At 41.6% G+C, this 25,958-nt stretch overlaps 1 protein-coding gene and 1 long non-coding RNA gene across 2 annotated transcripts in view; one reads left to right on the plus strand and one right to left on the minus strand.

Moving 5' to 3' along the window:
- The window catches only part of map3k15 (mitogen-activated protein kinase kinase kinase 15), a 30,327-nt gene extending 12,971 nt beyond the window's left edge, over nucleotides 1-17,356 (plus strand). Inside the window, exons 13-29 of the mRNA XM_008290402.1 lie at nucleotides 111-206; nucleotides 336-423; nucleotides 792-925; nucleotides 2,012-2,139; nucleotides 2,481-2,611; nucleotides 2,949-3,054; nucleotides 4,627-4,784; nucleotides 4,882-5,065; nucleotides 6,244-6,421; nucleotides 6,970-7,144; nucleotides 8,275-8,460; nucleotides 8,854-8,959; nucleotides 9,094-9,334; nucleotides 10,484-10,596; nucleotides 11,987-12,093; nucleotides 12,178-12,254; nucleotides 13,932-17,356. Coding sequence (XP_008288624.1) covers nucleotides 111-206; nucleotides 336-423; nucleotides 792-925; nucleotides 2,012-2,139; nucleotides 2,481-2,611; nucleotides 2,949-3,054; nucleotides 4,627-4,784; nucleotides 4,882-5,065; nucleotides 6,244-6,421; nucleotides 6,970-7,144; nucleotides 8,275-8,460; nucleotides 8,854-8,959; nucleotides 9,094-9,334; nucleotides 10,484-10,596; nucleotides 11,987-12,093; nucleotides 12,178-12,254; nucleotides 13,932-14,025 — 2,302 coding nt within the window. The 3' untranslated portion in view covers nucleotides 14,026-17,356. The remainder of the gene's footprint in view (nucleotides 1-110; nucleotides 207-335; nucleotides 424-791; nucleotides 926-2,011; nucleotides 2,140-2,480; nucleotides 2,612-2,948; nucleotides 3,055-4,626; nucleotides 4,785-4,881; nucleotides 5,066-6,243; nucleotides 6,422-6,969; nucleotides 7,145-8,274; nucleotides 8,461-8,853; nucleotides 8,960-9,093; nucleotides 9,335-10,483; nucleotides 10,597-11,986; nucleotides 12,094-12,177; nucleotides 12,255-13,931) is intronic.
- Nucleotides 17,357-20,248: 2,892 nt separating this feature from the next.
- Nucleotides 20,249-24,692, minus strand: LOC103363577 (uncharacterized). Its single transcript, XR_520506.1, has 4 exons — nucleotides 24,581-24,692; nucleotides 23,499-23,619; nucleotides 22,102-22,179; nucleotides 20,249-21,866 (listed from the first exon to the last, which is right to left on the minus strand). It is a non-coding gene; the product is annotated as an uncharacterized LOC103363577 (long non-coding RNA).
- Between the last annotated feature and the right edge of the window lie 1,266 nt (nucleotides 24,693-25,958).

Consider the following 25,958-nt stretch of genomic DNA (forward strand, 5'->3'; position numbering starts at 1 on the left):
GAAGATGAGGTACTTAGTTTTTAAAAACTCTGTTACGGGATGTGCTAAATACCCCCAAAGAAGCGTAAATAGACATGTTTAAACTAGGATTTCGTTCTTTCTGTCTGCAGTATCAGCAAGTTTGACGAGCGCTGCTGCTTCCTCTACGTCCACGACAACTCGGACGACTTCCAGATCTACTTCTCCACTGAGGAGCAGTGCGGTCGGTGAGGACACACACCTCTAGATGTGTCTGTGTAGGTGTGTGTGCGTGTTTGTGATTGCGTTCGTACAGTCCGTATGTGCGATTGTGACCCGGAGGCCAAGAACTGGAAATAACCGGTGGTGCGTTTCAGGTTCTGCTCGATGGTCAAAGAGATGATATCTGACGGGACGGGGAACTCTGTGGAGCTGGAGGGGGAAGGTGATGGAGATACACTGGAGGTTAGTGTTTTAGGCTTGTAGGGAACCAAAGAAACTGAAATTATACCTACTCTTAGACCAATCTTCTATGATAAATAAGTTTGGCTTAGCACCCTACATTAGATTGGGCCATTTGTAGAAGTTGTGAAAAGGTGGAGGTGTGCAGTTCCTCCCCCCACCAACAAGGATGGATTAATCCAGCAAGGCTATTGATGTAGCATTTTTCTCCTTTGAAAACACACAGATGATAATTTAGTCTGATAAGAGCCTATCGAGCAACCAATCGACCAGACAACCTGGACACTACTACCCTGGCTTGTTTGCATTATTTTACACCTTTAAATACCTGGATTTGATTGGAGCTTTCTGTATGTATTTGTCTGCTACAGTACGAGTATGACACCAACGAGACAGGAGACAGGGTGGTCTTGGGTCGAGGCACTTACGGAGTGGTTTATGCTGGGAGAGACCTCAGCAACCAGGTCCGTATCGCCATCAAGGAGATCCCCGAAAGAGACAGCAGGTAGGTTTGGTATGCCACCTCGGTTTTGGGATCATAGTTTAGTACATTTTTGGTACAGCTGAGAGCACAAAAGTGTGCTTTGTGTGAAAAATATAAACATTCAAAAAACATATCCTGCTTGCTCGCTCACTGGTTTGTACTCAGCCCACAGACTTTACATTGTGATGGATAAGATATGAAATATGTGCTCAAATAATGAAGAAACAAATATGAAATCTTTATTAATTAAACAACAAAAAAACTGAGTCAGAACAAGACTAGTGAGCGAGGCCACCAAGACGGGTATGACTCCACTAAAGGAGTCACAAGCTTCACAAAAGGGATGCTGTGTGATGATATGCAGTGTTTAGTGTCTTTAGCATCTAGTCTGACGTCCAAAAAGCAAAATTCTGGTCTCATCAGTCCAAAGAAGCTTCTTCAGAGTCTCACACATGCCTCCTGGTGAGCACAAGTAGAGATGTAATATGAGCTTTTCTCAACAGTGGCTTTGCCTTCTAGAAAAATACCAAAACTGTAGGGAGATGATTAATAAAATGAGAACCTAGTTTGCAGCTGGAGGTGTCATGTCAACAACTTTACAGACATCTCTTGGAGATAAGTAGTCTATGTGAAAAATGCTTTTTGGGCTGCAAGGGATTATTTTTGTTGGCAATGCTTCGAATGACAACTGGGACAAATTGGCACCATATCCAACTCTCTTCATAAATCTTGAGTTGATAGACAACAGCTGGTTCACTGCCAAAGTGTTCTGGGTTGAACTCGTGCTCCAGATTGTATGCTTCAGGAGCACGTCGACATTAATAATCGGATCAGTGTGGACACAAATGGTGCCTCATGTTTCCCTTTAAGTAGCCCTCAGATCTTCTATTTCCTAAATAACTGACTATATAAGCTTGTTCAGCTCTTCTAAATCTAAATGGCAGTTACACTGAATAAAGATCGGATGTACAGCCAATACCCTTTGTTAAGAAAAGTAACACTACATGAATGTGAACAGCTAAAACAGAACGTGCATTAGCACACTAAACCAAACGAACAAAATGCAGTTTGTCTTTCTTTGTGTCTGTTTTCCATCCCGTGAATCAGGTACTCCCAGCCCCTCCATGAAGAAATCGCCCTTCACAAGTACCTAAAGCACAGGAACATTGTTCAGTATCTGGGTTCTGTTTCTGAGAACGGATACATCAAGATCTTCATGGAACAAGTGCCTGGAGGTGCGTTTGTACCAAGCAGAGAAAGAGAGCCTGTGTACCAGTGCAGTTATTTTGTCTTGACTCAGTATCTATATTTATTGTATTTATTCTGGGAGTAGCATAAAAGGTATTTAGTCGAGGCTAATTAGAGACACAGAAAATTACCCTTAACGTCATCAGGATGAATCAGATGTTCTGTCTGATGTTCTCAGCTAAGTACAACTTAAGGCTCATGATGGACAAATAATCTGTTTCAGAGATCGATGCTTGTGACCTCTCGGTTGCCGGGCGGTCTCTCTAACTGCTTGGTCGTCTTCCCATTTCATGATAGGTTTTGGACACTCCTTGTCTCCTTTCTCCAGGAAGCCTGTCTGCGTTGCTGCGGTCGAAATGGGGTCCTCTGAAGGAGGCGACGATCATCTTCTACACCAGACAGATCCTGGAGGGGCTACGGTACCTGCACGAGAACCAGATCGTCCACCGAGACATCAAGGTACAAGGAACCACACTGAACATGATTCAGCTTCGTACCACAGATTTGTCAGTCTGATCGGACGCAAAATCATTGTAACGTTCTAATCGGATGAATATTCAAAGAATACTGCTCATCATGTTTATTTTGAATTATAAAGGACCAAGAATAGAGCCCTGTGGCACACCATTACTAACAGGAAACTACGTATCGCTCCTTTCAAAGCCCAATCTTTGTTTATTATTTGGTGCAAAAGTAGATAATATAAAAGCTTTGCCAGAGTGTAAGAGAAGGTAAATCATACCCACGTTATTGTAAATTAACTCTCTTTCTCTGTGTGGATCTGTTTCTTTATTAGGGTGATAATGTGTTGGTGAACACCTACAGTGGCGTCTTGAAGATCTCAGACTTTGGTACTTCGAAACGTTTGGCGGGAGTCAATCCTTGTACAGAAACATTCACAGGTAACCGTTAACACCTCTGATTCTGCCTTGTTGCAACTGTATTTTTATTGATTTTAAACAGGATTTAAAATACACTTACATCCACAATCCACAAATAACAAAGACATGCAAACCCTAAATCAACCAATCCATCAAAAAAAACACTATAATGTACAAAATCTCAAAATATAGAAATAGATCTGTGAATAAGCTTTTGCGTTCCAGGGCAATATTGAAGTTGTAAAAACAAATTTCAATGTCTCCAGAATTCACCTGATTTATGATTTAAACCCTCAGTCGGTTGTTCCCATAGAAGAAGCTCTAGTATGTGTGATCGGGTAGACCAAAGGAGCAAAAATACATTTTCAGCTAGAATTAAAAGAATTGTTAACAGAAACCTGATCAAAGACACTGTCAATTATAAAATAAGAAGGACAACACAAATTGCTTTTAGATGACATCTCGGACCATGGATTGTACCTCTTCCCCAAATTTCTAGATGTTATCACGTCACAAAAAGGTCAAATTACATTTATGTGTTTTACATTTATAGTCAAATAAATAGATTTTTAAAAGTTCAATTAATGTTGATTATTTTGTTGTTATAAGGCTTTTACTCACTGTTTCAAATGTGACTCTGGACTGCTGAAGGAGACTCACTGTTTTCCTACATTTTCCCAAGAGGAACACCAATATTCTTTTTCATCTCAAATATCAGAAACTTTTCCTGTTTTTTTCCCCACAGGCTTCATCATACTCTGTCTTTGTCCCTGATAAAAACTCCAATATAAGGCAAAATATAGAGAGGTGTAAACTTGCTCGGCTCGACTTTAAGAGGTTAAGAGTTGAAGTCTGTCAGTTTGTAAGAACGTTACTCTAATACACCTCTAAGATATGAACAATTGTTCTGCTGAGGAGCCTAAACTATAAAGCACAGTGTTTAGAAAATACAAGAGAGCACTATCTAAATCCTCTCGAACTAAATAAACGTCTCCCGTAGTGGCTCACAGAGAAAGAAACAAACAGTAATTCAGTCTGAGCTGCACAAATGGAGCCGCTGATATGCCGCCGTCTCAGTCTACGAGTGCAAATATCAAATGACCCTCAAAATGTCAAGAGCCACTATCTGCCTCTATGGAAACACACGAGCACGTTCTAGTGTACAGACATACACATTCATCGGCCATCTGGCTTCTCCAGCGGCCAGCGAGGTGTGTAATTAGATTAGCTAATCAGGCAGAGGCAGAAGGGTGTTTACCTTTCATTAGCAGGTGTGTGCGTCTCCTTATCGGTTTCTCCTCTGCTGCTTCGCTTTCACTTTTTATAGCTCTCGCTGCCTCTCTCTGTTTGCATCAGCGTTTGGAGCAAATGCCCAATCTGCTCTGAATTTCTGACGGCAGATTAAATACTTGGAGACAAAATGAAGCTCGATCTTTGCGACTTGTGTACAAAGTTGTGTAATAAAACCTCCAGTCAGGTTAGATCTGGGTTTACGATCTACTTTTAGGAAAGATAAGCCATGTTTTTCTAGATCTTAGGCTCAGTTTGTGGGTAAAACAATGCTTATTGTAACATCTGCCTCTCTGCTTGTAGGTACTCTGCAGTACATGGCTCCAGAGATCATTGATAAGGGCCCACGAGGCTACGGGGCCCCGGCTGACATCTGGTCGCTGGGATGTACCATCATAGAAATGGCCACTGGGAAACCTCCATTTCATGAGCTGGGGGAGCCACAGGCAGCCATGTTTAAGGTTGGTACCGGCTGCAAATGAGGTGCATTTATACTTACTTGAAGCTTTAAATCTTCTGTTTTTAAAAAAATGTCCTTTCTGTGGCTTTACGTTGCAGGTGGGCATGTTTAAGATCCACCCGGAGATCCCCGAGTCTTTGTCGCTGGAAGCCAAGTCGTTCATCCTGCGCTGCTTTGAGCCCGACCCTCACAAGAGAGCCATCGCCTCGGACCTGCTCAGAGACACTTTTGTCAGGCACAACACCAAAGGAAAGAAGAGCAAGATCGCCTTCAAACCATCAGGTTGCATACCGTCAACAACCACCAACATCTAACCTCTAGATCTCATAAATGTCATGATTTCTATGCTTGTAACTGAGCTAGTATTGATGTGCTGTCGTACTGAGGGAAGCCCAAAGCTGTGTAATCTTGACACATGATGAACACCAGAATCGAGATCAGCAACTAATGTTTCTTCATGACATTATATTTAAGGCCTTGAGGAAGAAAAAAACAGTGACTGTGTCCTCTTTTTGCTGCACAAGTACTAAAATGGATCTGATTCAGACAGATTAATAGATATTTCATGGATGCTGAAGGAAATTTTAGCATCTAGGGGCTTCAAAATAAAGATTAAAAACGAGCCATACAGAAACAAAATAACATAATACATGAAAAGAGTGCAATGCAGTGTAAGTTGTGGTGTTACATATACAGGAGAGACACAATCAAACTGACAGTTAAGTTTTGCACAAGGAGAATTTCCACGTCACATTATTATCAGCCAAACTGTTCACCAAATCTTGTAAGTATCTTCCCAGTTTCCTGCAAGGAAACAGTCTGTGAGCCTTGCCTGAAATAAAAAAAAGCACCTTCCTCTATCATTAGACCAAATTATTCCACCTTTTAGACACATTTTACTCTCGGAATATAAGCATATTTCAAGAGTGAGCCCAGTGTTTGCACAAACTCTGAACTGTTCCTTAGTTTGCTAATTCAACTGAGGTTAGTTTTGACTTAATATATCCCCATCTGACAAGAACTCAGCAGCATTATCAGAGAACTGAATAGAGGATCAGAGCAATGTTCTTTCATTTTCAATCTGCGACTCCAGATTAATAAAGAATTGATTAAAGTTTGGGTGTCATGAGGGTTTTCGGCCAGATGTAGCTGATTATTTATTCAGCCTGATTCACAGTTTGGTGGCAGAGTCAGTTTTTATGGGAGCATAAAGCACCACATGTAGGGAGACAGATCTCTACTGAGAGCATCACTGATAGGAGGGAGACAAACCAAACCAGGAAAAAATTAAAATGGATGATTAGTTTGTGAACTGTGTCTGTCAGAGAGGCTGACTTTCTTTCTATTTTTAATTCAGTGTGGCCAGAACACATCACATTGCTAATGATTTAAGGCGCATGTGTATTAACTGCATTTTTAAATGCATGTGAAGTTTTAATCACCATGTTTGTGTGTTTCAGACTACATCCATAGCGTGTCGCTGCCGGTGCAGCTGCAGTGCGAAGCCGCCGGCAGCAGCAGCAGCGAACACGGCTCCGTGAGTCCAGACTGCGACTCCAAACACGACGTTTTCTTCCAGAAGAAGAAAAGCTCCGGCTCCGAAAACCTGCTCAAACCGCCAAACTCCAACTACCTGAGGTGTGTTTGGGAGCAAACTCTTAAAAACATGTAATCACAGACTCCAGCAGTGATGTGAATCTGCAGAAAAAATGCTGTGTTAGAAACTACGAGAGCATAAAAAAGATGTGTTACTGAGGTCGAGTCGCGCAGGTAGAGTTCAGATCATGTGAAAAGATGTGAATGAGTGCATCTGTGTGTGTGTTTGGGTGGCAGGTGGCCTTATTGGCCTCCCAGTGTGCTCTGCTGACTTTTACAATGCTGATATAATGAGCTCTGATAACTTTATGAGCTTCAGCTGGCGGCTGTGCACACACGCGCCGGCGCTCGTGCACGGCCACACGTGCATGTGTGTGCGTTCGCGCACGACGCATGGCGCTGACTCATGCTGCCTCTGCACTTTCCTGTTCACACAGAGTAGCCAGGAGAGGCTTGTATCTGTAAATAAACCGAGCGGCGCGTCACGATGTTGTAAATCACCGGCATGCTTCATGGCTCATTTTATACTTCCATGAGGTCACTCTGTGTGTGTGTCTGTGTGTGTCTGTGTGTGTGTGTGTTTGTTGCAGTGTTCCTGATGAGGGTTCGGTGTCGGAGGACCGCAGTGCCCCCCCCTCGCCGGAGGACAGGGACAGCGGCCTGTTCCTGCTGAAGAAGGACAGCGAGAGACGGGCGATTCTGTACAAAGTCCTCAATGACGACCAGGAGAAGGTCATCTCCAACCTCAAGGAAAACCACATCCAGGTGTGTGTGTGTGCTTGTGTTGCTCATGTGGGGACTGAAGTTCAATTTAGTGACAAAAAACAGGTAAATAAAAACATTCAATCATAAGTAAGACGTCATCTACGCTTAGCGTTAAGCAGGTAGTGGTTATGGACCCAGAAAAAAAAAGTAATTCAGTGCAGTAACATCTGCAGTGATGTGAAAGCAGCATGGATTATTATATGAACTGTGTAGCAGACTTTCCTACAAACTCGTTACATTTTAGAATAGTCCGGCTTCATTGCAAATATTTCTACAATGAAATTTGCAGTGCAGTGACAACAAACGCTGAATTTGAAGTTCAACAAACACATGCACATATACAGGCGTGAATATACGTTGACTAAAGTTTTCAAATCAGTCAACGTAGTTATCTTCCTCCTCCCTTGTTTACGTTTGTACCGTTTGTGCTTCCTTCTCTCTCTGGTAACTGCCGGCGTCGTCTCCAATCAGACTCCATGTTGGTGTAGTTTGTCCACATCACAACCAATCGCTGCAATTCCAGCACCGTTCACTGTCCTGATGCTCAGCAAAGTCTCCCGACTGCAAGTTTTGCAGAATGAACATGAAAGAAAATTTGAGCCATTTGGCCCCAACGACCAGAAATAGGTTTTAAGGAAAGAACTTAACCCCAAGAACACCAAACCTACAGCCAAGCATGGTGGTGGCAGCATCATGCTCTGAGGCTGTTTCGCTGATCGTGGAGCTTCTGTTTTACACAAAGTGAAATAAAAAATGAAGAAGGAGGATTACCTCCACATTCTTCAGAAAACCTAAATTTATCATCCAGAAGGTTCAATCCTGGATGCAGTTGGGTGTTTAAACAAGACAAACACACATCAAAAGTGGTAAAAGAAATGGCTAAGTCAGATTTAAGTTAAGAAGCCTGCATTGCTGTCTGCCACACTGTGTTTTCTAATACTACCAGCTGGGGGCGCAAAAGCTCTTTCATAACATGAGTGTCCTATTCTCACACAACCCAAAAGCCCATTTAGTAACATGAATGTGTATCACTATCAGACTTTACATAAAAATGATTCTTGCAACTTGGGATCATTACGATGAACTCTTTACTTAAACTCTGCTGCCTGTGTGTATAAACATGTTCACAGGGCAGCGAGGAGCTCCAGCTGTCTGTCGATCACATCAAGCAGATCATCTGCATCCTTCGAGACTTCATTCATTCCCCGGAGAGGCGCGTCATGGCGGCCACCATCTCCAAACTCAAGCTGGACCTCGACTTCGACTCCACGTCCATCAACCAGATCCAGCTGGTGCTGTTCGGCTTCCAGGACTCGGTCAGCACACACATACATACAAAGCAGCAGCAGCGTCGAGCTTTTGGACTTGCTGTAAAACACATGCACAGTGCCAAAGATAGGAAAGTGGTGCAAAAGATGCTGTAGGCTGCCTCAGTAGCTGAGTAACCCTGGTAGATGTGTTAAATTTGTATATTTCAGCTAAATTGAGGAATTTGGTTCAGATAGACAGAAACCATATGGTCGAGAACTTCAGTTAAATACTAAATGCTCTGGTTTTATTTTAGGAAAGAAAATATTCTTGATGAAAAACAAATCAAAAAGAATATTCTATAAATGAAAGCTGACGATTTCAAACCATCTATGAATGTCCAGCTAACTCTAATGAGGTTGTAAGTTTTTATCTACAAGTACCTGCCCTGTTGTTTTCAGGTGAACAAGGTCCTGAGGAATCAGCACATCAAACCCCACTGGATGTTCGCCATGGACAACATCATCCGTCGAGCTGTGCAGGCGGCGATCACCATCCTCATACCAGGTGGCTTTTGGCTCCACATAATGGAAACATGCAAAACAGTTTCATCTTTAAGTTGCATAGTCATACACACAAACCACGGTTGAATTGGAATAAAAGAAAGAGACGATGACGTCTCCTGACCTTCTCGCCTCCAGAGCTGCAGACCCACTTCGGCCCGGCGTCGGAGTGCGAGGGAGCCGAGAAGGAGGACGAGGTGGACGAGGAGGAAGCGGAATTCGGTCCGGTTTTGGCGTCGCACGCCGACGACCCCGGCACGAACGCCGACCACGGGCACCCCGCCGTCATCACGCTAAGCTCCGCCCACTGCCAGGAGCATCAGCGCTCGCATCATCAGCTGGGAGCTCAGCTGGGTCGACTCAAACAGGAGACCAGCAGGTACGAGTGAAAGTAAAGCTGTTGACAAAGAACAAGTTTTTCTTTTAGGTACTTTTAGCAAGCTGTTACTTTCATCGAAGCATTTAGTACATAGAGAGTATAATCAGTCATATACAGTGTAGTACCAGCAGCCATTTATGTATCAAAAAACACATAAAAACATTTTTGAAAATGTGTTAGATACTAAATGTAAGAAAAAAAAACAAAACAGAAAAAACACATTACATAACTTTTACAGACTATTTATCATTTGCCTTTAATTCTGTTTATTACCTTCAGCTGTTTTAACCATTTCCCAGTACTTTTAGTGAACTAGTTAAATCATCACTTGTAGCAAACTTCTACAATTAATTACTATTACTAGAATTAAATAAACAATTATTTATTGATCACCTTTTGCTGTTACATCTGTGTTGATTCTCAGTCATCCAAGTCAGGGTAGAAATCAGCTGGACTTCTCTTGAGGGTTCTTGAAGACGTTTCTTTTCTCATCCAAGAAGCTTCCTCTGTTCTTTTGCTATTACTGTACCTTTCTAACAGACAGATGGTACTTTATTGATTTCCTAATTGTGGTGTTGCAGCTGCAATTTGCGTATCAGAAAACACACATTTGAAAAATATATTCTAGATAACAAATAAATAGAAAAATAAATAAAAAACACAACAGAACAGACAAAAGTATTTCAAATAAAATAGGATGAAACTCTCACTGGGCAATTAGATTAATTTAAAATATAACTAACTGTTGGTTTTACTGTATTATTTTTTGCTGTAACATTTTTACCAATAGTTTTTAAATTTTTTTAAAACCATTTTTCTAGTACATTTAGCTAACTTTTTCTGCTTCTTCGCCACCACGTTTCAGCTGATTCAGTGCAGATTTCTTCTTATTTAACTGAACCATAATTTTAGTTCAGCTAATCTTCCCTCGGTGCCTCCTGGAAACCTGGATACAAGCAGCCCAGGTAGAAAACCACTAATCTAGGATGATCGATAAACACAGACTGTGACAGAGAGTGCAAGTTAATGATAAAGCCTAAGTGAGAAGGAAGTGTGCCGACTTTCCTCTCTTGTTAAACCATAAAACTGTTTGTCCATGTTGCTTGTTTTCACTGTAATGCACTATAAAATCTGTGTCTGCCGGTGCAGGCTGCTGGAGGAGCTGCTGCAGAAGGAGAAGGAGTATCAGCAAGTGTTGAAGGCAACCCTGCAGCAGAGAACACACGACCTGGAGCTGGTCAGGGTCAGACACCGGCCACCAGGTAGACGCACCGAAACACTGACGGATTAATCATTCGCTCGGCTCGATTTCAAACAGATCTGTTTGTACTCCTCTTCCTCTGTGACTCTGTGTGTGGACGTAATTTCCCCCAAAGTCGAAGTTTTCGCCAAAACGTTTCCCAGCAGAGATAGCATCACCGCTTATCGGGAAGCGTCATTTTAATGGGCTGATTATTTCAGCAAGCCGGCCCCACTCACATCTCCGTCACTTTCCACAAGCTGTGGCCAAAACAGCAAAGCGCTTGTTTACGTCTGGACCATGGTGCAACATGCGACATAGTTACAGTGTGTGTTCACGGCAGGGAGGATACACAAAGTCAAGGAGTCTCATTTTTCAGCATAAAAAAAGTCTAAAGATCATTCAGAACCTTTGCAGATGTTTCTCTAAACATGCAGTGTTGCATGTTTGCATGTTGTTGATTGATTTTGTGACATTTTAAGCTGCACAAATGTCAAATTTCATGTTTGAGTTTATTTATGACAAGAGCTGAACAATATGCAAAAAAACCCAACCATTTTGTAGGTTGTTTTTTAAAAACATTTTACTATTGCAATATGAGTTATGATGTTAGTGGGAATGGTCATTTTTGCATTTCAGTCCCACTTGAACAAAAATGAAAATGTCTGTACCAAACAAAGCATCTTCCCTCACAACTAGAAAATATGATTTGTAGGCCTGAAGTTAATTTATAGTGACATATTACCTTCATACCTGCATATTTTGATAATGTTTAGAGTAATTGTTCAGCCCTATTTAGGACTAACAGCTAGAATCAAAATGCCTTACAGTAATCTGTAGTATGTTTTTAATCAACAACAGTGATTCCACGTTACACAAAAACACCTTTGATTGCGATCATGTGCATCATTTTATGCAGAAAGCACTCAAAACTCAGCAAGATGCATCGCCAATTTTGAGAAATCATTCATTTTTGGCCACAAAAATCCCCCAAAACCTCCTGTAGCAACTAATTAAGAAGTACAAATTCCTTCCTCGTCGAGTGATATTTTCCCCAATGCGTCTGAAGTCGTGCTGGTGTTTTAATTTGAAGACAGAAGCTGCGCTGAGGTGAGGACTGATTATCCACAAACTGCTCTAACTGCTGTTGTCATGATAAATCTTTTCCTAATTATGATGAGCTAATGCGCTTGATTAAGGTTGACACGCATTTCTTGTCAACAAAATAACTGGAGAACGATACACAGAAGACGTCTGAGCCGCGGGATCCCCACGTGGAAGCAATGATCTGATTAGAGATTTTCTGCTGTGCTGCATACATTTGCACAAAATGAGCAGTTTTAACGAGTTAAAACTAATAAACTACTGTGAGCAAAGTGGCTGAAAGTGAACCGGGGGCGTCTTTGTTTCAGACATCTCACCTCCCTCCATCTTCCACATCCCAGCGGACCACGAGCCGGACAAGCAGCTCACTGATTGGCTGAAAGAGCAGGGGGCGGACCCGGACACCGTCGACAAGGTTTGTCGGCTTTTGAGCTGCAGCTTCTTTGACTTTCTTTCAAGTGTGGCTGTAAACTGACAGCGTCTCTGCTCTGTGTTCTAGTTTGTGGTGGAGGAATACACACTGACCGACATTCTTAACGACGTTACCAAAGACGACCTCCGCTGCCTACGTCTACGGTATCTACACACCTTTGAGTCCTGTCACAATAAAGTGTTTTACTAACACACAGACAGACAGAAGTTACAGGTTAAACACTTTATTGTAGCGTCCTTGACATTTACAGTGATGGGTCCCTGCTTTTCTGGCTGCGTTCACTCCTCTAAAGGCTCCACAAATCATTCAATAACTGTTTTTTAAAGGTTAATGCAAACTGTTGTCGCACGTCTACAAGGCTTCAGGCTGTCTCACTGCAAAATCTGATGGGATTTTACTTCTCGCAAGACTTGCAGAGCTGCAAAAGTCGTTTAACTTTCTGAACACTAAGCAGTTTCTGGAAGTCTTTTTGGTCCCGTCACATTTTTTACTCACTGTGGGCTCATTTTATTGCAATATGAAGTCCTGCTCCTCTATGGGAACAGCACAAGAAGAGAGAACTCAAAAATGTCTTTTGTGCAGGAAACCAAAGAATCCATCCATCCATCCATTATCTATACACCGCTTAATCCTCATTAGGGTCATGGGGGGCTGGAGTCTATCCCAGCTGACTCAGGGTGAAGGCAGGTTCACCTGGACAGGTCACCAGTCTATCACAGGGCTACACTTAGAGACAGACAACCAAGCACACTCACATTCACACCTACGGACAATTTAGAATCACCAATTAACCTCAACATGCTTGTGGACTGTTGGAGGAAGCCGGAGAACCTGGAGAGAACCCACGCTGCACGGGGAGAACATGCAAACTCCACGCAGAAAGATCCCAGTGCTAACCACTGAGCCACCTTGCAGCCCCAAAGTTAGAATGCCACATGTCATAATAAAGTTGTTTGATTATTTATTTTACAACGATTGAAAAAACCTAGAATCAACAAGTAGAAAATGTTTAAAGTTTCCCTGGGTGTCACCAATACTGGAAAGAAAGTGGTAAATCTACACAAGATAGATTTTAATTAGTTTCCATATTTGTCTCGTATCTGCTTTGTGGGAACACAGGCTGCAGTTCAAACGAGTTCAGCGGAAAAATTCCACAATTTTCGTCACATGACTGATGGTCACAGTTGAGTCGCTGACGGTTTTACAATTGTGACAAGCAGGGTAGAATTTTTGGTGTTTTACAGAATCTGGTTGGTGCAAATGGTTTGTTTTTGGCCCACTTTAAAATGAGACATGTAGAATCAAGTGATTGATTGATGAAATATCACCATCTTAAGCTTAGATTTGGTTACATTTTCTGACAGAATGGCACGTCACCAATGAGTAGCTCAAGGGCTGTCGAAAAAAGTTGAAAATCCGATGATTCTTTCTGTTTTTACAGTTCGTGGGTGATAAATTGTGTCATTTTGGTGACATTTTTAATATGTGGCATGATTTTCAAACTTGCTAGCATGTTTTTTAGGTTAAGAGGGTTTAAAAAAAACTGTCCAGAATTCATATATTCTGTGATATCAAGAGATGAAGCTGCAAAATAAGAAACAGGCCAACTTCACTGTAAATGTAAGTACTCTGGTGTTTCATGTTGTCTGCTGATCGAAGCTCATGGTTGGTAACATCCAGGCTTTCACTGTGTCATTTCCCTTCATGGACCATCAGTGACAAAACTAATTCTGTAACTTGACAAAAAAAAAAAGAGCACCTCCAAAAGTTTTATCTGTTCCTCCACAATCCATGTAACTCCATCTCCATCTCCCCATCAGGGGCGGAGTCCTCTGCCGGATCTGGCGTGCCATCCAGCGGCACCGAGAGCGAGAGAGGCAGACGAGCAACAAACGCTCGGAAGACGACGCATGATGAGATTGTTGGACTGCAACAAACACGCACACATCCACACATTACCAGCCCCGCATGGCCATCTTTGTTTTCTCTCTCTGTGCCTTTTCACGTTGTCGTCTCTGTGTCGTACGAACAGGACTGACTGAACCCATGCAGAGTCCGACTGGACCAGACCAAAGCGCTTTAGTGCAGGCACTACTGTATGTATCTCCATGTGCGTTTTGAGTGTTTTTGTGTGCCTCGATGTGTTTGTGCTTGAGAATTTTCAAAGAGAAATTTGTACTGGCAAATATGGAAACAGGTATACAGGTTTAAAGTCCGACTTACGGTTTTAAAAGTGATTGTAAAAACACGGGTTTGATCCTCATAGATGTTTTGGGTTTTTATTATAAGTCTATAAATACCACTGCTGCAGGCTAATCTTGGTCTCTGCTGTCCTACTGTATGTAAAGATGGGCAACGTGTCACCACTTCCTCCACTGTACAAAAGTGATATCATGTGATATTGAGGCCCCGCCCCCTGCTCCACCCAAATCTGAGCTAACACCCCCTGAACTTCACAGAACCAAGCCACTGTCACCAAAATGCTTAAGAAAAAGTGACTACTAACCCTGTAGTTGTTCAGCTAGCCTCATATTAACTGCTTTTCACCATTGATTGCTTCTGCTGTTAGCTTGCTAGCTATGCCTTTAGCATTAGCTTGCTAATTTTAATTAAGTTTCGTATCGCAATTTTAACTTGTTCAACACAACAACTTGTAGATGCCAAAGACAAATCAGTTAACCTACCTATCATAAAATTAAACACTTAACAAACACTGATGTAACTACAAGCACTGAATATGCCTGAATCCATGTTCGGGTAACATTTGTTTGAGGTGCATTTACATTTTTTTTTTTTTTAAGATGGTATCACGTTCCATCAGCTAACTTGAGGCAGCTTTCCACTGCAGGATCTCGGGGCAGATGCGTATGAATGTTTATGGGAACAGCCCCTTTAATCTGCACTTTGAGCCTTTTTTGTCTCCAACATTAACTCCAAGTGTACCAAAATAACGCCAAATAGTAGCCTCTAGAGATAACACTAGTTCCATTAGCATGTCGGAAACAGTACAACGGAGGGTTTGTTGTGTCTGTATGGTGAAGTTTATGTTAAAGTTGGCAGTGTTTGAAAGGAGAAGACTGCCACTAGTCAAAGGCATTGATATAAAAGGAAAATGGCTCTTGTTGTCCTCTTAAGGGTTTTAACAATCAGTGTGTGGTCAGGCTCCGCAGTTTTCCAGAGTCACTCAGAAGTACCTACCCTGGGGGAAGTTCTTTTTTCTCCAGAAAGCCTTTCAAGAGGTTCACACACAAAGTTTCTGCAGTGGAAAACAGCCTATAGGGAGCAGAGTTTATGACCTATACTACAACCAGCCACTAGGGGGCGATAAAGATGTTTTGACTTTACTTCTTCGGTGTCATTACGTTGGCCATCTGTACAACTTATCTTTGGTTTACGCACATTTGAAAGTCTGTGCAGAATGATTTTATCCTACCAAACTTGACCGACGGTTTTGTTCAAGGAGTTAACGTAATTCCGAATAATAATTCATAGTTTTGACACCAACATCTTTATCTTCATTGTTACAGCAAAACACTAATTTTTCTGAAAGCTAGGTTATATCCAACCGGGCAAAAGGTGTCTAAATACAAAACATCCGCCAAAGTCCACTATTAAATGAGGGGGTTGGTGCCAAAGTGGGCTAAACCACATTTTAATAGTTTTAGAGAAAACTGGGGTCAAAATTTTGTGATGCTATAAAAAAACCATGGTTGTTGGAAGAGTCAATATATGCATCCAAAGATGTTTCAACACTGTCCAGAGACAAAGCAGTGTGTCTATCTCTGGACACAGCTACTTTGTGATGACTTATTTAAGTTTTCATTTTGCCTTCCCTTTGCTGAGTGCCAAAGCGGGCCATCCTGCATTTTCTACTTTTTGAGAAAAAACTGAGGTTTGTCTCGCTAAACAGCATTGAAGAGTTTACATCATAAGGAACTAGAGATACTTTTGAGGATCATGGGGTAGAAATAGATGCTTGGTGGTGGTGGTTAATTAAGTTTTTATTTTACCTTACCGTATCTACGAGTTGAGTTTTCACTGGGCTTAAGGTTGCGCTGTCTGCCATCTTGGACCGCAGACACTTGAAACTACCTGCCCCCGAGATACAACAGTCAGCAATTCCTGTGGCTTGGCCCAGCTTGCCACTGAATTTTAATGCCAAAACCATTGTGGGCCCAACTTTAAAGGTGCATTGTGACATTGCCAGTGGGCTGTTGGTTGGACCACTTTGGCACCACCTAGTAGATCATAAACACTTATCAAAAAAACATAAAACTCAACTTTGGATTTTTTGTGGTTTGGCCCACTTTGGCTCTGAACCCCTCAAATGTAATTAAATTTGAATTTATAAGGGATAAATGTAACTTGATCAATGGTGATTCAGCTCCTACACGACCAAATCTGTAAAATTTTAACATTTCCAGGCATTATATTCAATCCAGTATGATGTAAATGCAAATAAAGCAGGAAGTGGCAGAAAAAGTTCGTTAATATAAGAAGCTAGTATGGTTAGCAAGCTAACAACACGCTAAAAATGCAGTTGTACAACAAGAATGTAAATTCCTACGTGACCACTGAAAGGCAACATCCCTCAAACTTACAGGTAATTGGAGAGCCTTGAGTTTTTGCAGGTCAGAGTTCATTCAGATTGAACTAAATGCATGTTGCCCAGTACCACCTGGACATACATCTGGAAGGCGACTAATGAGCAAAGCAGTGTTATTGATCACTGGAGGCGCAAACCAGCAGACTAATGTGCTCATGGGCTCAACAGAAATGTGACTAGATACTAGTTGGACAGCAGAGAATTGTATGATGTTGTCGGGTTCTACAGATATTTTGCAGCTATGAAGGAGTGAACTGACTACAAGTACTACGACCAACTGAGCTGTCACACAAGCAGGAACCAAAATCCACGAGTGACTGGAATGAAACCGCTGACCTAAAGATGCATCGACTGCAACTGTTTGTCTTTATTATTTTCGCCATCCACTGAAGACGGGAAATAGATTTCTGGCTTAAATTTTGTAAAGTGAAAACAATCCAGCATGCAGTCACATCCCAAGTGCTCATCATCGTCCGCCTTTATATTTGTACGCATGTAATTTATCGGTTGTAACTTTTCTCTTTTCTCCTCTGTGTGTATCTGTATTTATTTGTTGTTGTTGTTGTTTTTTTTTTTTATTCCAACTATCATACGTTGTTTAATGTGCTTTTCAACTGCAATAAACCTGGAAATAATGAAGCTGTTGGTCGGTTTGCTTTGACTTCACCTCTTGGTTACTCAATATTTGCACACATTGCGTAGGCTGTCGATGAGACATAACACGCTAACTTTCACTTCGCAAGATCTTTCGTCTGTGTTCCACCGAAGTCATAATTATGCTCCTCCTTGGCTTCTCAGTATCTGTCACGTACGCGTTTCAAACCTACACCGCATTCCTTTCATGTTTCCTCCGTTTATCATTAAGCCTAGATGAAACCTGTTGATCTGTCTGCATCTCGTGTCTTGCTCGTTTCGTTTTTCCTCCCACAGCTTTTGAATTTAATGACTTTTTAGCTCATGCCGGCTGCTGGCTGAAGGCCTGTCCTTGAATTTTGATCTCAGTAAACTATCTGAGTTTAAATCTTACCTGGTATACCCAATGGATTTGTAACAGTTAGAAAAAAATACATTCCAATAACGTGATAACAACACTGTGACATGGCATGCTGAGGGTAAACTTTCTTCTTCCACTCTGATATAACTTTGTTGCACCGTGCATTGCAATTGTGCAAGACTGAAGGTCCCCAATCTATGGTTTCCTGGTCAGCAAATGTTGAATTTAGCATCTATGGAAGCAAATAATATATGTAAATTGTCAGTAAACTCCAAATGTACAAGTTTGTGTAAGTTCATTCCTGAGAGCGTGCAGCCGTCTGTGGGTGTGGAGACAAAACCATGCCACGCTAGCGCTGTGAGGCTGTATGCGTTTAGCTAAATTGGATTTAAGCTAACTCCAACACAACACGTGTAATGTTTAGTAAGCACATTTTTACCTTGTTTAAGCTTTTTAACATGTTAGCATGCTAAAATGTGCCACATGCCGACCAAGTACAGGGGAGGCTGATTGCAACGCAATTATTTTTTCAGATATTTGGCAGCTTCCGAATCCGAGTCTGGCTGAACTCCCAACCAGCGAGACCTTTGCTTGTACGTCATATCCCATATGTTCTCTTCACCATGTTTCTGTGTTGCAACTGTCACATAAAGGCAAAATACCCAGAATAATATTTTCTGAAATGTAGCTTCAGCTTTGTTCAGGCTTATTCCAAAGTGGTGAACCAACCAACCAAGTGATCAGCATTAATATAGCCATCTTGCTAGCGTGGCTAACAGTAACTTATCACTTAAAAAACAGTATCCTATTAGACTGTATAATGCCCTTAAATAAATCACAACAAATTTGTAATTGATTTGCAGCCAAGACGTTAGTATGCCAAAAGATTTTGGCAAAAGTTTGCCAAGGTTGGCCATTAGTAGCAAATCGTCCAGCAACATTTTGGCAATAATGAGAAGTTTCCGACTGCTGGTTTGCCAATAGTGCTAAACTTCTAACGGCCTTCTGGTGACAAGTTTGACCCTCTTGGCAAAAGTTTCTATGTTTGCCGTAGATAACATTTCTTATTTTCCATGTTTCAGGCAGATCATTATAGTTCAACTTTGACAATGAGATTGCAAATTTGCAGCAAGGTCATGTTTTATTATTGAAATGCTTCACAACTAAGAGGTTGTGGGTTTGAACCTGATGGTGGGCAGTTCTTCCTGTGCCTGTGTTGGTTTCTCCTGATTGCTCTGGCTCTCCATAGTCCAAAGACGGTCATTACAGGCTAAATGGTGACTCTAAATTGACCATAGGTGTGAATGCGAGCATGTATGGTTGGATTGGCCCCAGGGGGTAACCCAACGCCAGCTTGGATTGGCTCCAACCCCTCCAGGATAAAGTAGGTGTAGCTAATGCATTAAGTTTTCTACAAAATTAGCGAGATGTCCTTCGCAACTAACTTGTACGTGACTGAAGGTCATGTACATGAAAGTATAATCTCGCTAAACCAACCACTCCTGGAGATTAAGCAAGGAATAAGGAAATAATCTCGACCTTTTTGTCGTTGTTGCATGGTTGGCTTCATTTCAAGCTGTTGCTGGCGTGTTTCGAGTGGGTGTTCAGTGGGAAGGAAACATTTTATATGCAAAGCCAACAAACTAGTCCAGGCAAGGAATTCCTTTGAAGGATAGCTGATGCAGCCCTTGTTTCACTTTTAATAGACACTTGTGATCCTCCCTGATTGATGAACTGAGCAGACATGCAAAACCCCAGAAGCTCAGCTCAGAAGGCACAATCTATCTTTTTAAGAGTTAAGCCACACAATGGACAGTTTAATCTAAGCAGTACCTTGCTTTTGATATATTTTCTCTCTCCTTTTCTCTACTGATATTTTCAACATACCACTTCGACCGACTTTTCTGTGATTTAGGTGAAACAAATCTTAAAACTGAAATGAAATCTTGTGTTTTTGTACAAGTTAAGAACACTTCCTGACCCACGAACCACTCCTTGTTCGTTGAATTTCGACAAAATGAACACCCTGTATGATGCCACTACTTTCACGCATCTCTTGGAAACTTGGCAATCTTTATTAGCTGGCGTTGAAAGGCAGACTTTGATTCATTACCTCCAGTGACTTCATGCAGCATTGCCCACATTTACCCAACCGACAGGTTTACTACACCATACCAAAGGAACACGGAAACCGTACAGAGAGGTCCGAGCTTTTGCTGTGCTGTCGAGTAGTTTTCTTTCTGTGCCTGCTGTTGTTGGAAGACCATTTTGAGATTCAGGAATTGTATTTAAGGAAATTAACTGACCCACAAGTGTTTGGAAAGAACCTTAACTGCCCGTGTGCATATTTTTTTTTATTGTTTCACTTGGCTGAACTGTCTGAAAGTGTTCTTCCGTGTTTGTACGTGCTCGGCGACACCAAACGGGAGTGTTTGAAGTTAGTGGCAAACCCCCTCGATGAAGACACTCTGATAAACATACAAGGAAACCTTTCATTCAGTTTAGAACAAAAACTAACAGAAATAATGAGAATAAAAGAAAATATAAGACTTTTTGTATTTGATTATGAGAAGTAAGATACTTAAAATGTAAACCTATACATTTTCAATAAAACCACACACATTTGAGACACATAGCTCAAAAGCAAAAGGATCAGAACCGATGGAAAACAGCTAAACTGGCTGTCTGATGGTAACACAATCCATCCATCAGCACTGCTAAAACTCACAGATTATGTTTGTCCAGATATTAACTGTGTTAAAATGTGTAAATAATTGTTGCTGTGTCTTGGCCAAGAACACCAAATAGCCCACTACCACTATTTTTGCATCTTAGTTTATGTTTATCTTAAACCAATCCTATTAGAATTAGGGCTGGCCCAATCAAGTTGTTTGTCCCCCAGATCCAATCTGAGTCATTTAAACATTAACTATCTGCTGATACCATTCGTTTTGTACTGTAGTGACCAGACAAGGTGGACAGATCCATATTGGCAAGCAGGATGGAGAGTTCAGTTCGTAAGGAGGCACCAGTCTTCCGTGATGCTTCATGACATCCAGCCATTTGTATTAAATTAAACTTGGATAAACTTTGCCAGTCTAGCATTCCAGTGGCATATGAAGTAGTTGTTTAAGTGGGTTGTTTCACATGCCAGTGTGATAATAGATGTCGAAAAAAAAATGAACAAGACATTATATTAAAAATTGCCATAATCACCAATAAGGTAATGAGCTGGATTATATTACATGTTGGCAGAGCCTGGCGTTGCTATTTCCCCATTCGTCCAGGTACTCCTCTACTGTTAATCACTGTGCTAAGCCTTAAATGTATCGGACAGATATGAGAGTGATATTGACTCTCGTGAAACTCTTAGCGAGAAGGCCAGCAAAAGCAAAGGTATTTTCAACACAATAAATCTTTATCGTTTTCACCAACTTACTCCCTTTCCTCTTCGTTATTTCCCCACTTTTGCTACTTCTTGCGCTGCACTGTTAACTTATCAACTTCCCCAGTTGGCAGCAACACGTGTCATTGTCAGGCCTGTGGCATGCATTTGCGCAATAGGGGATTAAGTTACTGAAATTCTGCTTTACAGCCGCAGTGTTATTGGCTCTTGTAGTACCAGAGATGTTCCTTTATCTTCAGAGATATCTTTCAATCAGCTCATAAGACTCTTGCTAATGATATCTCCAACATTATGCCATGTTGCCCGAAGGCACATAAATCTTGAAGGGTAAATAGTTTTGCCAAAGCCTATTGTGTTACAGTCCATGTCTCTTTGTCCCACACCTGTGATGTAAATAGTGGAGCTGAAGTAGCTGCAGCAAGCAGCAATTGACACTGAAGGCAGCTGCTGGTATTTACAGGCATTTTACAAACTGAGCCGAAGCTGAAAAGTAAATATGGGACTACAATTACTCATTAAAGATAAAATATCCTGCCAAAGAATAGGTTTTGTACCAACCTTTAAATTAATCACAGGTTTCCCGTTTACAAATAATGAGCTGTTCGTGCTTTGAGAGTCTGTTTCCAGGAGAGAATGACTCTTAACATGTATTAACTGTGACAAACGATGGTTGTCAGTATGTTTGGATGTCGGGTTTCCTTATTTGTAGGCGCCTGAGCTTTCTTCTTCCATTCTGAAGTTTTCTGTTGCTGTTGGATAGAAAGAAAAAGTAGTTTTTAATTCCACGTCTGTCTGGGTACTCCCGTATCAAAGCCAAGAAAAACAAACAGCAGACAATGGGCTGTGCTTTGTTTGTGTAAGCTTGTTAATCTTCCTAAGTATGATCTATGACGAAGAAAATTCTGTATTAAGTTTTAGTTTGGTGCCTCGGAGTCGTGACACCGAGAGTTTTAAACAGACTGGGTGTGTTTGCGTCCACGTTACCATAAACTTGCAAGAAGGCTCCGTGTCCTGCGATGGTTTGGATCCACGCATATTTGCTGGTGTTTCCACTTGAGTACACTTGAGAAAGAGAATCAAGAGAAAGCTGTTTTGAGCTTTTTTTTTCTTCTAACATTTAACAGCTGAGTTTGACCATCTGGAATTAAACAACATGATTTCCATTTACACTGTGATCAGTTAGAATTTTTATCTACGATATCTAGAACATCATTCTGACAGTTAAGATATTACTCATTCAGCTTTGACATCATGACCGTCATGATTCATGCAAGGCTTGCCAATGCCAGTAAAGCATTGGAACAATATTAGCTGAGGTAATGACAGTTGTTGCGGTGAATAAGATTGACAGAAAATGCTGTAAAATCAGAAGAGCTCATTGGCAAGGATTTTGTAGAGGCAGAGAGCCTCACTCTTGAGAGACTTGTGGTTGAAATCTGCTGGAACTTCAGCCTTCTTCAGATTTCTTAATACCAGCAAAGCAATCTGTAATTACAGTTTGAGTCATTTTGTTCTAGTTCAAGATAGCTGCAGCGTTCTCACTAGTTCTAACTCAATATAAGGTGTCTGCGAGGGACAATGGCGATGTGTTTAATTGAAAAGAAGTAGAAGACATCTTGAACTGGAATTATGACTAGTCAAAGTTAAACTGTAGATATCCATCCATCATCTATACACCGCTTAATCCTCACTAAGGTCATGGGGGGCTGGAGTCTATCCCAGCTGACTCAGGGTGAAGCCAGTCTATCACAGGGCTACACTTAGAGACAGACAATCAAGCACACTCACATTCACACCTACAGACAATTTAGAATCACCAATTAACCTCAACATGTTTTTGGACAGTAAAGCCGGAGAACCCGGAGAGAACCCATGCTGATTCTGGTGCCCCCACCGGGACGTGAACCGGCGACCTTCTTGCTGCGAGGCAACAGTGCTAACCTACTGCGCCACCCTGCAGCCCCTGTAGATATCTGAAACTGAAATTACAGCTGGTCATATTTCAGTTACTGATACCCACACCTTTGTTGATACCGGTAATGAGAAATCCCATATGCAAAAATAAAAGTTCCGTCTTTTGTCCTGGGAAGAATGCTCTTTCTGAGTTTCAGTTCAGTCATTAGATGTTATCGCGATTTATCATATGAGTCCGCCTTGTTGCCCAATAAGTCATTTTCAAAAGAAATTACGAGAATTGCCCTTGAAAGTAGGACGTGATGACGGGAAATTGGAAAAAAACAAACAAACAAAAAAACCCGGGAAGTGGGTCATCCTGACAGGAAGCAATGGGGCATGAAAGGAAAACACCAGAGAAGTCCAAAGACTCACGCTATCTATTAAAGACAAGACAGCGGAGGACAAAACAAGAAGCATGATCTTACACTGCGTTGATGTTACAGAGTTCTGTGATCTCCTGCTTCCAGCACTGCACCGGCCCTCCTCTTTTTAGGATGGAGCTCACAGCACGGACTTTGGAGTAAGATGCACAGCAGCCTCGACGCCCTGCACAGACACAAGCAGGCACTCATGGGCTGAAATGACATCGAACATTTCAATATCGGACATCATTTCTATTTATGATGTATAGAACGTTCCAGCATGCCACCATTTCTTAAGTATTTTTTCTGTTTTACCACCAAACCTTCAATGGTTTTTTTCTTTACAGAGCAGGGGCTGTGGATTTATTAGAGGCTGTTTGCCAAAGGGAACGATAAATGTTGGTTTCCACCATTACCACACTGGTGCAGCTATTAAGAGAAGTCTGCTCGCACATACGTCAGATGCCTCGGTTCATGTACCTCGACCACATGGCAAACACAACATGGTTCAACTTGATGCCAAGCAGCGATGCCACACTGAACCAGTGAATAAATGTGTGAATACTATACAACAGAGCAGCCAGCATCATTTCTTTGTTGATCATCACCACTTTTTGCTAACTTAGGCCCCAGGTAGAAGGAAAAGGAGCGCACCGAATAATGTTTCAGGGCCGAAAACCAACACAATCAGAACTCATAGAGCGAAGGGGAGTCAAATAACAACTCTCTCAACATCTTTTACATTACTTCTAGCCATTTAATCTATATTTTTGTGCAGCTTTGAACAAAGAAACACAAACAAATTTATGGTAGTTAAGTTAAAATGACATCCAAACCAAGTGGAAAGTCATGCACTTGGTTGGAAAATTGAGAAAATGCCTCCAAGCTTTTGCAACCTTTTCTGCGTTTGTGGGTATCAGTTATTTGTTTGTTGCTCAGTCCACTCGTACTTTTTCTCTTCATTGAAGCGATGCAACGTGCAAGTTTAGTGTAAAATGTTCCTCGCAATAGTAAAGTCTCCTGCAGATCCATTACTATCATATTGCACCGACACGTAGGAGCAGATATTTGCACAGCAGACAGCGGTAACAAAAGAATTTACATGGCATACCTCAGTCTCTGCTGATTTGTAAACAACAGCTTACCTCCTGCCTGAGCCTGTTTTCTTGTCGCCGTGATTGACAACCAAAGAAGAGCCAGCGTAAGATTAAAAAGCAGCTTCATTTCACCAGAGCTGAGGACTCGAGGGAATGGGCGCAAAGGTGAAGTTGGGATGAATATTTGACAGCAGAGCCAGGGGGATTCAGAGGGAGGGCCGAGCATCGCTTTTGTCTTCTGCATGTTATTTAGTTACCTTGTTTCGCAACCTCACGGCTTTATTATACACTGCAGAGATGCGATCTGGTCTGTGTTTCTACCTGAACCGAGCAGGTTAAACACATTTTGTTTAGATGCAATCAGATCCCAATGAAACCCGTCGTAGCTTACTTCCTTCACAGCTCAACTTAATTATGTTGTCATGTCTGTCAAGTTTCTGCTTTGTCTGCACATTTGATGTCTTTTCTGTTTTGTTTTGTAAACACTAACCGGTTGTCTCTGTCTTGGCTTTACTTCCTGCTCCTGTCTCGTCACACCTGCTCCCTGATGGCGTCCCCTCACCTGTTTCCCATCTCCCCTCATTACCTCATGTATATAACCTTGTGTGTCTCACAGTCTGGTCGGCAGTTCGTCGCACTTTCACGGTCTTCATACCAGCGCTCTTCACAGCCACAGTCTGTTTGTTAAGACCTCGCTTCTGTTTTTGGACCTTGCCTCTTGCCTCTCGTTTTTGATACCTTTGCCCGATTGACTGTTGTACCGAACCCTGACCGGTAATAAACCTGCTTTCTGCCTGAACCCCGTCTGTGTCGAGCACTTGTGTCCAGCTATTCTGATCTGTGTGAGCTCTGCATAACAAAACACGTGATCAAGACTAAAGTTCATTCTTTCCAATCTTGGCGCACACTGTGATTCACAGATAAGACAAGTCGAGATTACAGGTCTTACGTCAAGGCCTCTCTTTACCTGTGATAAACTGAACCTGGTGCTCCAGTTTTCTGTTCTTGTAAAGCTTCAGGTTGTATAGTTTGTTTGATGTTGAGTTCACTTATAGCTGAAGTTTTACTCTTTATTAAAGCTACCATGCGTGCTTATTTATGGCTGCAGCATTCTAGCTAATTAGAATAGGTAGGTGTCTTTAGACGTTTTGGGATCTCCAACCTCCAACGTTCAGTAGGTTTGGAGTTGAACAGATCTTCTTTTCACTGCTTCCACCAAAAAAGAGGCCAACAAGCAAAAATCGAATGTCGAAAAACCAAAACAATGAGCTAAAAGAAATCAAAAAGGTACTCCAGGAACTAATGTTTTCTGTAATGTCCATTTTGGAATATATTCAAAGGTTTTGTATCCCTAAAACCTGCACAACTGAAGCTGAAAGATTATGCAAAGCAATAAACTATATGTCATGCATGTAAAAATGATTAA

Source organism: Stegastes partitus, unplaced genomic scaffold (assembly GCF_000690725.1).
Source record: "Stegastes partitus isolate 25-593 unplaced genomic scaffold, Stegastes_partitus-1.0.2 Scaffold671, whole genome shotgun sequence".
Lineage (NCBI taxonomy): Eukaryota > Metazoa > Chordata > Actinopteri > Pomacentridae > Stegastes > Stegastes partitus.